General features: G+C 45.1%; 1 protein-coding gene across 1 annotated transcript in view; it reads left to right on the forward strand.

Annotated features, from left to right (window-relative positions):
• The window catches only part of LOC138468183 (calpain-2 catalytic subunit-like), a 341,453-nt gene that overhangs the window by 194,335 nt on the left and 128,499 nt on the right, over window positions 1-18,619 (forward strand). Inside the window, exons 4-5 of the mRNA XM_069608634.1 lie at window positions 7,997-8,130; window positions 18,003-18,171. Coding sequence (XP_069464735.1) covers window positions 7,997-8,130; window positions 18,003-18,171 — 303 coding nt within the window. The remainder of the gene's footprint in view (window positions 1-7,996; window positions 8,131-18,002; window positions 18,172-18,619) is intronic.

An 18,619-nucleotide genomic window follows, 5' to 3' on the forward strand; every position in this document is an offset into this window, starting at 1 on the left:
TCGGACTACGTGCATCACAACCTGCACCCACTAACGAACCGCTTCGCAGGGGACTTGCGACATTGGATGCACCTCCCCCTTACACTCATGGGAAGAGCGGCCCTCTTCAAGATGATGGCTCTTCTGCATTTTCTTTACCTACTGCAGAACGCTCCTCTGGCCATACCAGACTCGGAATTCGTCCGGGTGGATAGTCTCCTCAGGGAACTAATATGGAAGGGGGGGCAACCCCGCATAGCACTAACCACGCTGCAGCGATCGATCTGGGAGGGGGCATTGGAATCCCACATCTCAAGTCATACTACTGGGCCAGTCAACTCAACGTGGTCAATGACCTCCTCCATGGGGGCCGCGACTTACCACATATTAGAGCAGAAGCACCCGTCAGGCAGGACACCCCACCACTTACAACACTGTATCAGAGTGTATCCAGACCCCCCGCACAGACGATGTCCTCCCACACCGCGACTGTCTGGAGGCAGGCACATAAGCATATCGGCTGGGGGAACAAGATCACCACGGCACAACCACTATGGAACAACTACATGTTAACGGAGATGGGGAAGCTGCCCGCATGGCCCCGGTGGGTGATGGCTGGGATAACCACGATAGGAGATGTCTTAACAGATGGTCCCATTCTCTCGTTTGAAACTCTTCAACGGGAACACGGTTTTCCGGTTGCAGAGCATTACCACTACACACAACTATCACATGCAATCACCAGTCATAGGCAAGCACTCGCCGACGCCCCAGACTACACACCCCTGGAACGCAACCTACTGCCACAACACATTCCCACTAAGGTGACAACCATTCTATATAAAGCTATTAACGCATTTTCCACCCCAGAGCTGACCAGCCTTAAAACCAGATGGGAACGGGATGTCGGGAACATCGAGCCTGAGGACTGGATCCAGGTTCTCATGCACCCACGCGAAATCTCGAGAGACTCTAGAATAAGACTGGTACAGCTCAAAATACTCCACAGGGTATATTACCCTCGAGTGGCCCTATTTGGCTGGGGAAGGGCAACGGATCCCCATTGTCTGAAATGCAGGGGGGAAGAGGGCACCTTCATCCATCTCCTCTGGGAGTGCCCCAAAATTAAGACCTTCTGGACACAATGCTCACAAATTCTGGCAAGAGTACTACGACCCTGCAATAATGCTACTGGGGTCCCCAGATGAGAACACATTAAACAAGTGGGAGGGTATTCTTCTCTCCGTAGCAATGGGCCTGATAAAACATGACATTGCACAGAAATGGGGAGCCCCGGAGTGCCCGACAGTGGCCCAATGGTCTAACGAAATGGATATCTGTGCGCGAAAGAACTCAGAATATATACAGCACGGGGATGCCCGGCAAAGGTCAAAAAGAATATGGGGTAGATGGGAAGAACGTGACGCATGAGATCGGTCAAGGGGGGGGGGAGAATAAGAGGCGCACAAACACAACCTGGAACACGGCTAAAAATACACTACTGGACAAGTGATGCACAGAGTGGCAAGAGATGAGCAGACCGACGATTGACCCGGCAAAGAAGGAGGGAGGGGGGGGGGGGCGGACTGTTGATGTGCTGTATGTTTGTTCAAAAACGATCAATAAAATATGTTATAAAAAAAAACATTGCACTTTTAAAACAGGGTTTTCAAAAGCCCATTCTGATACGTGGAGAAAGCTGCTAGGATTTCCCTTTTTAAATTCGGTTCTTCCATCCGAATTGCCACATTGTTCTGCTGTCAGTCAGTTCCTTTTATACAACAATTTGCTTGAAACACAGATGCACTGAAATTGACATAGGCCCAGAGAGCTAGCATTTCTTTGAAGCCTTGATCTTTTTGACATTTTGTGTCACATGTCAAGCATTTTCTGTGGCTGAAAGTGAAGTTTCTTTTGATTTTTTTTTCAGATTTGGCTGACACAGCCTGTCATGCAGGGATCATGCTTTCTTCCGCTGAAGCACAATGTGGATATGGATGGGCATGGCAGGGCCTTATGGATAAAAGCGATGTGGAATAGAAGAAAATAGCATCAAGGCAGCATCCTTTTCAGTGTAAAATATTCCCTTTTCAATGGGAACTTTTTGCAAGCAGCAGAGCAGCGCTGCTTTGATTTGCTTCTTTTGGGTGCACCCAAGAACACACCGGCACCTTTCTTGATGTGCCTCCTGTTTCAACTCGCCCAATAGGGGTTTGGCAAAATGGTGCAGCCATCTTTTTGTCGCTGTAAAACAGTTTTGATGCAATGGTGCTCCAAGGAGCCAGCGCAGCCATTTTGTTGTTGACTGCAAAAGCGCAGCTTGGTTATGGATGGGCATTCTGCTGAGTGGGTCAAGTATCCCACAGGGTGATGGGAATGTCCATGTGGATTTGATCTTCTTGTTCTCGAGGTGTTGGGAATGCCCTTCTATATTTGATCTTCTTGTTCTGGAGGTGATGGGAATGCTCATGTGGATTTGTTCTTGTTCTGAAGGTGTTGGGAATACCAATGCGTATAAATGGTTTGATTTTTATCCATCCCATCTGTTCAAGTGATGGTCATCGGATAGATCTGATAGCTCTTCCTCTAGATCCTCAGCTCATCAAGCAGAACCCCTTGGTCTTCCCATCAAGTTAAGTCTTCAGCAACGCACTGTCAGTTTCCAGTTAGGTTGTCAAACATGGCAGGGGTCATAGCAAGGGAGGCAGTGGAGACTGGGCACATTGTTGTATGGGTCTTCAGGATTGCCTTATTGCCTTGTAACACAAAAAGCACACTTGCATAACAGAGGCAGTGCTGGCAAGTGTTCTCCCTGAACTTTGGGTCAACGATCCCCGGCTTTAGTTGTGAGCAGACGGTCAATACTTAAGAATGGGAGGAACGCCCCGATGACTGGCACAAATTATGATAGGGGCCTTCCTCGTTGCAGCCACTCAGTGCCCTCACTTGATGCCAGGAGCAATCCATTCACTAGTATAGGCTTGGAAGTCTGTAATCGGGCATCAGGGCCCAACCTCGGCATGCTTACGGCTTTTAGTGCAGCCTCAAATTGTCACCTAAGCCAGGGACTAGGTCAGCTAAGCCTTGAATTGCAACCTGTCTACACCAAGCGTTGCATTTAGGTGCACACCTTACGAAAGTTATGCTGGTCTGCCAGCCATCTAAAGGGAGCATCGTCCCACTCACAAAATGCATGCACCCCACTGCGGTCCATAGTGAAAGCGCACTAGTCCGTCTCCGTCCGGCAGCGGAGCGCATTTAGGAAGAATAGGGTGCTGATGCACCCTATTCATAGAATTACCTCCTCACCGGAGCGAGGTTTAAAAAAAAAGTGACACTTCCTGGCCACGTCCTCTGTTGACTAGGGGTGCGTGGGGAAGGGCGCTGCTGCACCTGAGGCCGGCCCTGCATCCAATTAAAATGCAGAAGGGAGCAAAAGCTTGCACTCATCGCGTGTGCAGCATCTCATGTAAAACAAAAAAATAGCCTTCGCACCCCACACCTCCTTTGACACCCAGAAACTAATGGCTATTGTGTACTCCCTTGCTGTCTTTCGTAGGTAATAACTGTACCTGGATCCTACTTTAATTGCCCTTGCCTACTACCCATGACCTTTTAATATGCTCTTTGGGCTATTTCCACTGGAAACGCATGCAAAGCCCGGGCATTATTGCTTAAATAATTAAACAAATTCAAAAAAATATGGACGCAACTATGTTACACAGTCAGAACTCTGGTATGTTGAAGAAGCGACTGCCTTCTGGACTGCTGGCCCTCTGTTGTCGCCTTTCTCGTGGTAGGTTTCTTATTTATCTGTGTTTCTTAGGTGTCCTAAGCCGAGATCATCATTCAATAGAAAATGGCGGGTTCACACAAGATGCTGTGTATCGAGGCCTCCTCATTTGGAAGTGGTTTCAGGCTGTATTGCAGTGTAATTAGAAACCCAATCAATCTGCTCGGCCCTACATGCCCACTTGCTGTCCAATACCTACATTTCCTTTGTGTGAAGTAATTGTTTATTTATAACACGGCCCCGGGAATCAAACCTGTGTTGCTCCACGTCGTTTTGCTTCCAAGGCGAGCGCCTTGCCCCTGAGCGATCCTCCCAAGACTGTTTATACCGGTCTATAGTCGAAAAGATTACAGGACTCGGCGCCATCACGATATATATATAATTTATATCTTATTCCTTTGTTAAACATCAAATGTTGAGCCCATATGCGATAGCATGTTTCGGCTCTGCTGAGCCTTTTTCAAATCCGGGCCGAAATTAGATGTAACCAATTCTTAGGACTAATGTCCATGTAGTAATAACGGGGTATGATCCCCAGTGACAATCTGTTTCGTTCTAAACGATGGTCGCACGCGTCTACTCTTTTCTCCACAGATGTCTTTTTTTTCCGTGGCACGCCCTTTTTTGGGAGACTCTTATTCTCTCTTAACCAGCCAGTCCAAAAATCAGATGTCTGCGTTTCTCATCTGTGGAGGCCCGTGCCAGACTCTGGCACCGTTTGCTCACCATTCACGTTTCTGCTTGTGACAACGCTCCCTCACGCGTTCTCTCCCGCCATTTCCTCTCCACCTGCTTACCTGATGCGCACGTGTCACCTGTGCGTAACAGACGTATTTTTGCAAGATTGCCCAAAGGGCCCTCACTGAGCATGGATCAACAAGAGTTCTTACTAGCGCGTGCCTGCATCAAATGAGTGCCTATTGAGAAAGGGGTGACCTTGTAAATGGCCCTGTGTTCCAATCAGCAGTGTGATGGGATGGCTACTGTGCAAACCTCGCTAATGGGGACACCTGAAGGAGGGGTAGAAGTGGACTTGAAGACCTCGGCGCACTCCACTAGGCAATGAAGACCCATGCAAAATAACTGTAGCAAATGGGAGACTTGATGCGCGCGCATGAATGACTGCAGACCCATGGCAATGAATGCTGGCACTAAAGATGCCAGTCAGAAACTTAGTTTTAGAGAAAATGAATTGAATTGGCAGAATACAGTGCAAGGTAATTGCACCCAATATACAGCAAGGTGGATGCACGTCATGCACAGCGTGGCAGGATAATATGCAAGGTGGATGCACGTCATGCACAGCGTGGCAGGATAATATGCAAGGTGGATGCACGTCATGCACAGCGTGGCAGGATAATATGCAAGGTGGATGCACGTCATGCACAGCGTGGCAGGATAATATGCAAGGTGGATGCACGTGATGCACAGCGTGGCAGGATAATATGCAAGGTGGATGCACGTGATGCACAGCGTGGCAGGATAATATGCAAGGTGGATGCACGATAATATGCAAGGTGGATGCACGTGATGCAAAGCAAGGCAGGATAATGGCTGCTTTCTCTGACGTGGGCAAGAGCATATGAAAGCAGCATTTACATAGTTTAAGTCGGGGGGGAAATGGCTTGAATGTTACACATGCAGAATAAAAGCGGGCAATTCAAAATACGTAGGGTGGATGGCACAATGTACACTTTAACAAAGGTTATTGTGTCCCTCTTGAAGTTAAACCACACACAATGTTAACTTTAAACTACTTATTTGCAGTAACTTCACTTATTTACATTTTTTTTAGAGACATACTGGGTTTATCCAAACAGTACTTGAAGGGGGTATACTGTTGTCAAGAGCCAAGGTACTAGGAGCAAGTTCAGCCTTGGGGGAGCGTAAGGTAGACTGGAATTGTTCCACAGTTCCTTCTTGCAGAGCAGGAAAGGAGCCTACGAGGCCCCCAGCACTCGGGTGACACTCTCACCACTGGTCCCAATATGCTGCATCCTGTAGAAGCAACAGAGGGAAGCCAGGGCGATGAAGGGACGCTGTGGTAGCCTCCCTTCTCCTTGCAGTTACTGCCAGGGATGGGGGGGAAGGGGGGTCCAACTCGTAGCAGCTGTAGTGAGTGTTGCAGATCTACTCTTTCGCATCTCTGGTTCACAAGCATTGGAGCTGGCTGGGGCAACAGTCCAAGTTGGGCTCTGTCCAAGGAGGGGGCACAGCTAACTCAGTGGAGTTCTCCAACCACCATCGAATGTGGGTGCAGAATACGACTGGACCAAAACACCCAGCAGCAAGGCCGCAGGGCACAATCTAGCTCTGGGCACAAATGGATGCAGGACCAAGCTCTCTGGAAGAGGGTCGGTAAAGCACAGGTTGACGAAGCAATAGGCTTCAGTGGAAGAGACCAGATCGTCCTGCTAAACAATGGCATGGTTCTGCTTTTAAAGGGTTTGGGAATATACCACGGGCGAGTGCAGGGGGTTTCAAAAAGGCAGTACCAAGTCCCAGACCTGGGTGAAAGTGCAATAACTACGTTTTGACACCAAGTTTATGACTACAAAGATGGTGAAAAAAACAGTGAGACTGAAATGAATCTGAACATGGGTAACTAGAGCTGCTTAATGCTTTGATTTAAATAAAGTGAAATAATGAAAACATGAATACATGCCAAGTCTACCTCCATTGCCGTATCCGATCAGAGGCGGGTGCATCCTCCTCCAGGTGCCAGGAAGTCTGCTAAAGAACTCGGTGTGAAGCATAGGAGAAAATCAGGAGGCAGGAAGAATGATTTGCAACACAAAGATTCCGCTTGAGCTGAAAATAAGCAAACCCAAGGAAGTGTAAGGTCTGTGGAGAGGGCTAAAGAGACGTTGTGGCTCCAAGGGGTTTTAGAGTTCTGACCTAAGGAACGTTCTAGCTTCACCTGGTCATTGACCATTGAAATACGTTACAGTCCATTCAAAGACCTGGCTGTCCATACAGTTCAATGTACATTTAAGGCACACTCTTGCTCACTCTTTTAACGTGAAGACAGAGCTATTTCTTCCCACATAAATGATTCCTTTACCTGTTTTTAGGGTAGGCCTCACCAGGCTGTAGTTTCAGGCTGTACTGGCACACCGCAGTATGGCAAAGGAGCCCAAACACTACTACCTCTGTTGCGACGTACTGTTCGTACCACCCAAATTGCACAGTGCGACGGCATGTCACCCGAATTAGTGAAGTGCATAAAATCTGAGCATAGCAGGCAACAGCTGTGCCGAATGTGGTTACTCCGGTCATCAGTGCTACTAATTGGAGCTTTTAAAATGGCATTGGTGCCTGCCACGGGCCCCCTGGCATTTTGCATGTGGTGCAATTCTGGGAATAAGACTTATTGTGGATGCCAACTCCCAGAGATGGTGCTGTTGGCCCTATGCATATGCTGTGAGATGGATCTGCTCATCAGAAGTTTAAGGGGGTGGAGCAAATGCTCTACGCTGCTTTGTGTTGGCGGAGTAGACCATGTGCGAACCAAAGGAGTGTAGGAGTATCCCAAGACAAAGAGAAATGGTTCTGTAACATTTCCCTAGAACTGTTTCATTGTCCAAATGAAGGACTGCAACTATGTTTCATAACGTCTGGAAATAGTTGTGATACTCTGCAGATCGTGGGGTAGTTCCATCTGGCATCACCTACGCCAAATCCGTTCATGATATGGCATTTATAACGCGCCTGTACACAGGTGTTTCAAGGCGCGACGAGGCAGGGGAGGGTAGACGGAGGGAGGACGGAGACAGCGGTCCTACTTGGAGAATGCAAACAAAAATACATTCCCAAGTAGTGAGGATCACTTCTCTTTCACAAGCAGTAAATTATCCTCCAAGTCTGGAGTAAACCGCATAGAAAACATTACTTGACACTTAATTTAGCAAACTTACATTTTTGTGCCTTATGCATGCTTGGGTGGGGTTTAGTAAATGCTCAAATAAGCCAGTTTCCTCCTTAGTCAATGGTTAAGAAATAATTTGCTTTTAGACTAGGGATTGGTGACCTACAAAAGACATTACAAGGACAAGCCCCCTGTTTAGAGCTTTCAACGGTGGGTACTGTTCTGTACTTCTAACCAGACCGCATTCTAAGGCATTTCACTGGCCCAAGAAATGTCTCAAAAATCTGCTTTATTGGCACGAAACTGCTGTGTTGTATTATTGCACTGGTTATCGACCATGTTCCTTACTCTTTCAGTTCTGGCAGTTCGGAGAGTGGGTGGAAGTTGTTATCGATGACCGGCTGCCCACCAAGAATGGAGAGCTGGTCTTTGTTCATTCCAAGGAGGGCAATGAGTTCTGGAGTGCCCTAATGGAGAAGGCCTATGCTAAGTAAGTTATTGGAACCCCCCGCATCCCCTACTAAAGACATTACACTTTAAGGGTCATCTATGTATGGTATGACTTGTCATTTGTGCCCCATATGTCTGGGTCCCATGTATTTGTTACCCATTGTGGTTAAGGACTGCTATGTTTGGTACGTGACCTCTAGGTAAGGAGTCATGCCCTTGTTAACAGATACTTTTTCAAAGCAAAGATTGGTGTGCTGGATACTTATTTTTTTGTTCTGTTGAAAATAGTTTTTATTTTATTATTGCATCATATGACCTTAGTAAATAGGTCTTAACAAAAAATAACAAATTCCATTTTAGATTACTTTTCACACAAAGCAAGCAAGCCTAAAATTATAAAAAACACAATAATTCCAACTTTTACTCAGCAAAAAGAATTAACCATTTCGCAGAAGGACTCGGAAGGTTGTTCTCCCGAATAGTTAATGTTTGCCCAGAAAAGTATTTCTAAGCGAGCTTAAAGCTGGACATTGACAAATCGGATGCTTTAGGGACTCAACCGGCCCAACGCAGTACCCACATACTGCATAATTTATACCTGTCCATTTCCAATTAAACCCGATTTTTTTAGGCAAGTATGTATGTGTGTGCAAGCAACTGTAGTTTAAGCAATATTAAGCTTCCAACTGTGCATTAGAAATTCCATCATCCGGGATATATCTCTGAAAATGCCTACGGATGTGAGATATTTTGCTCCCTTCACGCAGCCCAAATTCAATCCTGATTCCAGAGAAGATCAGTGTCTCCGGAGCTGACGAGAACGGATTGTTGATCGTGAAATGAACAGCGCACTGTTTTTAGTAGCACTGCCAAGCCTAAGGCTTCCTGTCAGCATTGTGACCAATATCACAGAAGAAGGTTAACACAAACCAAAATATGGCATATCGGATGCTTTCAGTTTAAAATTAAAACCATGTATCTGCAAAAACACATGTGAGTGGGGATGGGAATATGTGACATACTAGCATCAAGGTGGAGAGAGGGAATGCATTTTTAATACACTAACATACAAAAATCAAGGCAAAAGTGAATATCGGAATCATATTTTCAACATCACTAAATGACTATGGAATTAATCATTTTTACTCTCCAAAACCATATCTTCAGCATTAATGGAAATATTTAGTGGCAACTGGGAGGAACAGCCATGGGGGCAAGGGTTGCCCATTATTGTCAATCTGTGTATGGCATTCTATGAATTCCAACATGCTGCATGTCGAACGAAACATTCCCAGCAACATAATGTGACCTGGCTGTGATACCTGTATGATGGTTCTTGTTTTGAATAATCCCAAATTACAAGAGGTGGCTCAGGGGTCTGCAACATGTGGCTCTAAGGATATTTTGGACTACAGCACTCATGATTCCTCAGCATTGACAATGCTGGATATCTATGATTGTAGTTGTAGACCACAATATATGGGGACACCAAGGTTGCAGGCTCCAAATTGGCGAAACTATGACTTGGAAGTAGAACTGACAGTGACATGAAACAAGACCAAAATTATTCCTGCCAAGCCGAAATTATTAAACTAGACAGCAAGATTTTCAGAAAAGAATGCAGGAAGTACACTCCTGAATGTCTGAAGTGGCCCTTAAAGAAGTATTATTCAAAATGTTCTAACATGGAGCTAGTCGTGTAAATACAAAATTGCAGGGTATAATTATATGAAAAAGAACAAAACCTCTTCATAAAAACATTTGATGGGTATTATGCACAAAAATCCTACAAAGACTTGTACTAAGGTATCCTATCTACCCAGAAGAGTCCATTCTAATCCCCAGAGAGCAAGTTTTATCTGAGAAGTTGGAGGTCCTAAGATAATGAGACCATCTTGCAAATGGATGTGCAATAGGAAACGCTGATGCTAAATTTTCAATCGTGGTGCATTTGCACAGAGAGCACAATGGTACTTGGGAATGGTATTCTCGGAATTGGCCATCATATTAAGCACAAACTGCAAAGAGGTGGAATTAGCTGGACCTGGTATAAGACGGTTCATAAGAAAAATCGGATCATTTAAGGCTGTTGGCTCATCCAAATGCAGAGGGATGTATGATGAGGTATGGAGCAGAATTAGATATGGTTTCATGTAGCTTCTGGAAATCGGTCCTACAACAACCAAGGAATTTTCCCACAACTGTGTTGGAATTGATTTAATTTCCAATCTCGGAAGAAATTAGTGAGTGAGACAAGGTTTGCTCTAAAACTCATCCTATCGGCAGCATCACATTTTGATGCTGCTTGGAAAGAACATGAAGAGATGTTGTGTCGCAGTACGATACTGAATTTGCCATGTAATTGTAGAGGAGCAGCCAACTGCCCCTGCAAGAACTCCGGCCCCCCTCCCACCTATATGCTGAAAGCCAGAAATCGTGCCATGCTTGACACAGCGAATGTGACTATTCTGCGTCGAATCTTCGAGAAAAGGTATCCATTAAGAAAACCCTATCAGATGTAATACCGAAGAGATGACAATCTCTTGGAGGAGATCCCTGGAGGAATATGAAAATGAGAGAAAGAGAAGTTGGTGACATCACAAGAAACGAGCAACTTTCATATGCGAGACAGATTGCACTTGTGAAGAGCACTGCAGAAAATGCAAGCCGGTCAATATCTGTACAGATGCAGCAAAGAAAGTAGACTGAGTGATCATCGAAGTTAGCTATACGTAGTGAATAGACTGCAGGCCGTGCTGTCATTATATAGAAGCTGGACATCAGAGTCACAATTTCAGTAAGTTCAAGCCCATGAAGAAGGCTGAAGCTGTGTCGGCGCAAACAAGTTGCTGAGATCATGGAAGGATTCAGAAGAAATGGTTATCTATCCTTGGAGAACAGCAAATGTGAGACGCTCAATCATCGCTTGTTAAGGTGCAAAGAAATTGAGTGCCAAGTGCAAAATGGGCCGAATTGCGGTCTCCTGTCACGTGAACTGAAGATGGAAATCGAAGTTGGCATGCAGTTCATGAACTATGATGGCACATGCTCACACTCCCATATATTCTCAGAAGCAAGTATACTTTGCAAGGCCAAGTTCAAAGACAATCTTCATGGCAGAAGGACTAGGGATGAGAGATGGTGGGCTAACTGGGTGGGGAGACACCTCCTGACTCCTGGGGTAGAAGCTTACGTGCTGCTAGTGAGCCAAATGTTCCAGAAGGGCGCGAGTGTGCCAACCAATTTTAGAGGGCCATATAACAAAGGGCCTTAGTTTGAGAGCCAATGATGTACCGTGTATCTAATAACTGTTGAAGATGACTTGCACTAGGAGTGGGCATGAGTCGTCCACCTGATTATGGAGACCCAGTCACCATCCGACTCCCTTATATAAAGTATACTTGGATGTTTCCCTTGAGCCTATCACAATCCTCCGTAGGTTTTCGCTTATTTGCTACGTAGTATGACGTCATGTATGATGACTTTTTACTATACAAGTGTAACTTTTTATGAAATGCTTCGAGGGAATGCTCTGCGACGTCCGTTGATGTCCGCTGTAACTCCCTGTTTTAGATAATGGATAATAAAACCATTTTCCTGAGTTGGTTTGATTATTTGGTGTAAAGGGTTACTCTGCATCCCATCTACGGCATGACGCACTACCCGCCAAGGGCTATAAGTTCATAATGCACAGAGAAATCGCATTATGCAAGTAAGCTTCCAAATCGGAGAGAACGCATTGGGGAAAAAAGAGATTTAACAACCATTAATAGGAGATCTTTACTGGAAAGAGGCAATGGGAGATGTAAATCCTCAACTTTACATGTTCGATTTGCAAATTGGACAGTAAAAACTGCCTTTTGTGCTAGCCCTCTTTGGTTGCCTGATCCTAAATGGCATTAAGATTTGGAGAGCCCAATTCATACTAAGAAGTTTTATCTTCTGTCGAAATCTTCTTCTATGTTTCCTTCCCTCATGGCAGAAGTAAAATCTAGCCTGTTACTACCAGCATTGTTTCAGGCTGTGGTTTTTATTGTCCCTGGAGTTGAGACGAGGTATCTGGGTCCTTCAAACATAACAAGTTTATTTTTGGGAGATTCAGTAGCCCAACACTTCCCCTGTATTTCTGGGACCATCCAAGAGCTGGTAGACTGCCAGCGAGGCACAGTGCAGGAAGAAAATACCTTTTAGGTTTATGGATCCTGCCCACAGGCAGTCGGGGCCTTGCCACCTCTAACTTTGTGTCTGGGGCCAGTAAGAGTTTGCCTCTCCTCACCCACCCCGTCCTGCAGTTCACCTGATTGGATAGCGATCGGATAGGATCGACCTCCGATAGAGATCCCGACGGCACACGGAAATTGTTTAGCCAGGATCGGCCTTGGCATTTGGGGAAAGAGGGGTGTGTTAAGCATTTCAATTGGGCGACACACACCGGACCAGGACCCTTGCCTCTAGCCTTGGATATAGCGTGAAATTGGAATGCATTCTCTTTATTTTCTATGAATTTCAATTGAGATGGCACACAACCCGTCTCACACCCCCTTTTACAAATAACCCGGGTCACAATGGACCATATACCAGGCCGGTTGGTAGGAATGCAATATTTATTTATTTTTAAAATTCAAAGAAATCACACCAATTTTAATATTGGGCAGCAATCACCAATGGGGTGATACTTACAATGAAAACCACTGAAATACACTTGGTTAACCTTCTACAAGAACATATCCAAAGCACAAATGAATAGGAGCAGTTTTGAAATACAGGTAAATAGCACCGAAGTTAAGATTTCCCCCTGCAATGCTCTCCCAAACCCCAATGAATCGAATTTGGAGTGGACTGAACGAAGCGGCAGGGAGTCAAGGATATGAGATGGCAACAGAATCAAAATCCGCAAAACGGATTTAAAAAGCCATTTGCAATGGCATGAAATGACGCTCGGAATTTCACAAATAATTAATGTACAGTTAAATCAATGAGGCAAATATGATTTCTCACAATAGCAGGAATGTATAAACACTAGCAACCACAAGGCAAGGTATCGGCAAAAGGCATACAGTTCAAAAGCAAGTTGAAAGTAAGAACACGATGGAAAGTTGCATGTTTCTCAATTGCAGATTTAAATGTCAAAAACTTTAAGAAAAACTGGTGAAATACTCAAAATCGGAATGCAGTTTTTTGGCTGGGGAATAGATGCACATCACAGGGACAATATAGAAGTGAAAGGATGGCTATAGCTGAAGAATTGTATGAGATTTGCAAGATAAAAGGAGGTTTGGTTTTGGAAAAAAAAGCTGTGAAAAAGAGAATCAGTTTGGAAAGAAAAAGACAAAGGTTACTTATAATAGATCATCAAGAAGATAGCGCTGCCCATGAAACGGGTTTTTAGCGGCCGGATTAACCCGCTCCACACTGCATTTCTCTTTATGTAGAAATTACTTAAATTATTCAAAATATTACTAAGGAGTTACAAGATGGGGTGAATGAAAGAATGGCGCTAGCACTAGGAATCGAAGACTGGGTGCACAGAAAATTCTAACAGTTTTGGACAAGTTACCAGGGTATGAATAGAATTACTTTGAGAGTAGAATAAAGACGAAGGGTCGATGTGTTATGGGATGGGGAATACTCACAATCCGCTCTTGAATTTGGGATTAGGAACAGTCAACCAGGTTCTGGACTCCAAGGCTCGGGTCACCAGGTAGTGGTGGACTCTCCTAGCAGAATAGCTGGGCCTGTGTGGTCACTGGATAGCAAGTACACCTGGATGGCAGGGGTACAATGGGCATGCAGTTAGTGGGGGAAAAAAGCGGGTCTGATCACATGATGATCCCCAATAGGTGTACCACGGCTTTTCCCCTTTGTTATTGGGGGTTTTAGTGGGATTTCTGGATCTAGGCCTTAGTGAGATAGGGTCAGCTATGCTTTGGCCTGGCAGTAGAATCTGGAATCTGGCAAGATGAATGTAGAATATCAGGATACGCAGGGCTGGAAATTCTGGAGAGAGTGTGTCCTGTCCCTGTGAACTCCCACCCTTTATATAAAAGTGGGTGACATCACCGGTTTATTGTTGGGCAGAACTGAGCTAGACCTACCCCCATGAACCGGATAGGTCAGCCAATGTTGGTGGCCTCCTCTAGGAGGGGACTCAATTTATGAGGTTGTACTTTTGAGGTGCAAAGCCTTCCCACAGTCCTTTTTGCCAAAAATCATTCTTAACATAAATTACACATTTGTAATTGCAAAGGCAGATTACAGATTTCACTCGGAGCATGGTGTTCCCACTCCCAGGTCTGTACACCATTGTTTCGCCCTTCTAATAGTTGTTAGCGATTTTAGTGAGAACCGCTTCACCCAAAATCCCACAACTTTTGGTGTGTGTGCATATTATCATTGGGCATATTTCTATTAATTTTTAACGTTCCACCATATGCACTTTCCCTATGATTTACATTCTCCTGGCGTTTGTGTCCCTTACATGCTATGGACGGCTGCAATATCTTGTTTAGAAGCCACGAAAATCACATTTAAACTGTACAACTTTTAAATTTCTGCGCTGTCCAGTTACAGAATTGAGTCTTAAAATGTATTCATCAGATAGTATTTTGAGACAGATGGTCAGCCTTTGTCCTTCAAATGGGACCTTTTTCTCTTCAGCTACCACCAACTGTCAGTTTCAGCCCATGGTGGCCATGGGGGTTTCCCAGTTTGATTGAATGTTTATTGACACTTCCCCCCACTTCACACATGGGTGTCCCAGATCGATTGTCTCAAGCTGAAGCCCAGACAAATGTCTCACGAGCGTGTGACATTTCTTTGTCTTGGTCCATTCAAAGTTTTCAAAGGTAGCAGTTAACAGGTAGGTGTCCCAGAATCTAGTGTGGCTTCTTTTGGGGGGAAGGCCTCAGTTTGGCCAGCAGAAAAACCTTTTCTGGAGCTTCCTCAGTCAAACCAATGCATTTAATTCTTTATTTTATTTTGTTCTGAATCAGGAGCAAGCCTATTGAAATAAAACATCCCATATGTTTCCCAGCAAATAACCCTTTACATTGCTAGGCATGGAGGACAGGGCCTTATCCGACATACACTTTATTAAAACAGGTACTTTTCTTACTTTGCAAAAGCACATTTAAACATGTGGTGAAGTCTGCTGATATGTCCCTTTAAAAATGTTTTCTCTTCCATTTGAATTTCCCTCATGGTTTTGCAGCCCTAGTCAGTTTCTCTCATACAGCAATCTGTTTAAGATACAGATCCACTGAAATAGACATAGGCCCAGAAAGCCAGGGCCTCTTTTGAAGCAGTGATTTTTTTTTTACATTTTGAAGCCCAAAAGTCAAGTGTTTTTCCGTCTAGCTAAAATTAAGTTTCTGTTGATTTCCCAGATTTGGTCTGACACAGCCTGCCATTCAGGAATAATGCTCTCTTCTGCTACAGCACAATGTGGATATGGAAGAGCATGGCAGGGCTTCATTGATAAAAGCAATGTGATGTTGAATAGATGAAAATGGCATCGGGGCAGCATCCTTTTCAATGTAAAATATTCCCTTTTCAATGGGAACATTTTGCAAGCAGCAGAGCAGCGTTGCTTTTCAATCCATTTCTTTTGGTGCACACAAGAACACATACTGGCGGCCTTTCTCAGTGTGCTCTCTGTTCCCACTTGCTCAATAGTTGTTTGGCAAGATGGTGCAGCCATCCTTCTGTAGCTGCAAAATGCAGTTTTGATGCGGGATAATGGTGCTCCAAAGATCCAGCACAGCCTTTTTGCTGTTAACTGCTGAAGTGTAGCTTGATCATGGATGGTAATTCTGCTGAGTGGGTCAATGTACCCCACAGGTGTAGTCTCACTGTATGCGTTCGTATAGGCCATTTACTCTAAAAACACACATTATACAGCACCACCTAATGGCCATCATTGGAAGTTCACCTCCAGAACAAAACCACACAGCAATGCATCATGGGTATGCAAATAAGTAGAACCGTTGCTTGTTTGGCTATTTGCTGAATATTGTCATGGTTTTATAGGGCAGTGCTATTTCATACAAAACTTTATCAACCCAATACTGATAGTGTGCAAATATTTGACCACCAACCACACACAGATTCCACCCTCCTTTGGCACCATCCATGTCCCATAGGTTGACATACTTGTGCTTGGAGCATTGGGCATGTTTACCAAACACCATCAATAATATGCTGTGTTTTAAAATAAAGTAGAATGACACAACTTTTGGAAGCAAGGTTAAATTGTTTTGTGTACATAGTCTCAATTTCCTTCGAAACGGCAGAAATTGTAAAAGGGAAAATAAAGTTACAATTTGCATTGAGGTTTGTGCGAATGATGGTGAATATTCAAATGCAGATGTACACCAAGACAGGTCAATGGAGAAATACAATCCTCAAACTGCACTGCAGAAATATGTGTGGGTTCATAGATGGTGGCAGGTATGTCAATACTGCTCATGACGGAGTGTTGCTAATTACTGAAGGGTCAAATAGCCCTACGGTCAGTGGAAAACCTGTTCTGCAGTAACATTATGGCCAGTGGAAAATTACCATGAAAAATGGGATGATCTCTTGGCAGGTCTATGAATGTGTTTGAACCGTTAGTTGACGCATTATAATCGTATTTTATTTTGCAGGGTCTATGCCCCACTTATTGTGCATTTGTAAGGCATTTATACATCAAGCAAATTGTGTTTCAAAGCTCCCACAGGGCAACGGGAAGGAACATGGGAATTAAAGGCAAATATAACAATGAAAGAGAGAGGCAGTCCTACTAAGCCTCGTGATCATTCAGAATGCAAGTGCAGAGAGAGAGGAGGGGAAGGGGGAAGTGCTAGGGAGTAAGTAGCAAGTAACTGTTAGGTGGCTGGCAGAGATCATATGGTAAGAGTGGTCAACTGCCAATAAATAAGTGCAGGACTGTGGTAGCACAGGCCAGTGGGTGACCAAGGAAATGCTCGGAGTGGGCGGGAGCTGAAGGTGATTGGGGGTGGAAGGCAAGGACCCAGATGGACACATAAGGGCCCTGGTCACCAATCTTAATGACTGTGGGGTTTAGCAAAGGAGGAAGAGGGGGGAAGAAGGGGGAAGCAGGAGGCAAAAAGGAAAGTCTTGAGGAGCTTCCAGAATTTGATGCGATCTGGCTCAAGACGAAGAGGAAGGGTGAGGCTGTTCCATAGGAGGGAGCCAGCTGAGGAAAGAGGTCGGCCACCTGCTCGCTGTTTAGCAATGCACTTGACACACAGTCGTAGCCGAACTGCAGAGATGCGGTCCCTGGGCTTCTTGCAGCCCTATTCTGGTTTAGCTAGAGGGAACGTAGAGATCATGAGGGTAGATCAAGGAAGAGGCTATTGCAGTAGTCTCTTCCAAGATCTATGCAAGTGTTTCTGCCCCAGTACGACGTTTAATATCAATTCACCACCCGTGGCACATTTTGACCTTGATGAAGTTCATGACATTGAAGAACATGCACATAGGAGTGTTCTACTAAGGCATTGTTAACACCCGTAACTCCACACTGATGTTGGTCACACAGAATACCATTACTTACCCCTCAACATAGTGGCAATGATGGCGGAGTAGGATTTTTTCACTGGTTGTCTTCCGTCCCGATTGATCACCTCATGCCCCCACCCACTCTCTTCCACCGCCCCCATCCCATGACCCAGCCTGGTTGTGCTCTCCGTTAGGCCATGCATTGAATTCAATTAGGAATGCTGACAATGGCTCCTTTTAGAAAACCCAACCAGTTAAATCTTCTTCATTTTTGCCAGTACTTCCTGCAGCAGGTTGTGCCCCTGCGAATTTCCTAGTGGTTGATGTGTATTGTCCTGGCCCAGTGACTTTTGTGAAAGAGTAAGAACTGAAACCTTGAGCATTTGCTGACCAAGCCTTTCTCCACAGGTTGAATGGATCCTATGAAGCGCTGTCTGGAGGGGCAACGACCGAAGGCTTTGAGGATTTCACTGGTGGAATCGCAGAGTGGTATGAGCTGCAGAAAGCCCCCCCAAACCTTTTCAAGATCATCCAGAAAGCTCTGAAAACCGGCTCCCTCCTGGGCTGCTCCATTGACGTGAGTAGCAGTGTCGCCTTTTCTTTACAGTACTCCGGCTGTACTCTGGCTGCTGTGACATTGGACATCACAGAAGGTAGTCCAGAGGTCAGTGGTTGATTCCAACCCACCTTGGGTTCAACCCTGATGATGTATTCATTTCTTTTATCCTTTTGTTCCACGCTGATGGGTATTCATATGACTTCATGGAAGGCCAGAAATGCATGCAACTGCTGCGTGGCCTTGTTGTAGACTCTACTAGAGTAGAATAATGGGAACAGTTCCTCAGAGAATTTGCATTTTTTTGAAGCCTCTCTTACAGACCGCGGGGGAGGGCATGGGATACCTAGGCACATTGTCTTCATGGGGCAACCGTGAATATGTGCTGGGCATGGAACCAGCGTTCTCCCCTTCCCCATCTCAGGCTTTGCAGAGTTCCAAAGGCCAGGGCCCTCCACCAAAGGCGAGC

This window comes from Ambystoma mexicanum, chromosome 4q (genome assembly GCF_040938575.1).
Source record: "Ambystoma mexicanum isolate Mex_15411 chromosome 4q, UKY_AmexF1_1, whole genome shotgun sequence".
NCBI lineage: Eukaryota > Metazoa > Chordata > Amphibia > Caudata > Ambystomatidae > Ambystoma > Ambystoma mexicanum.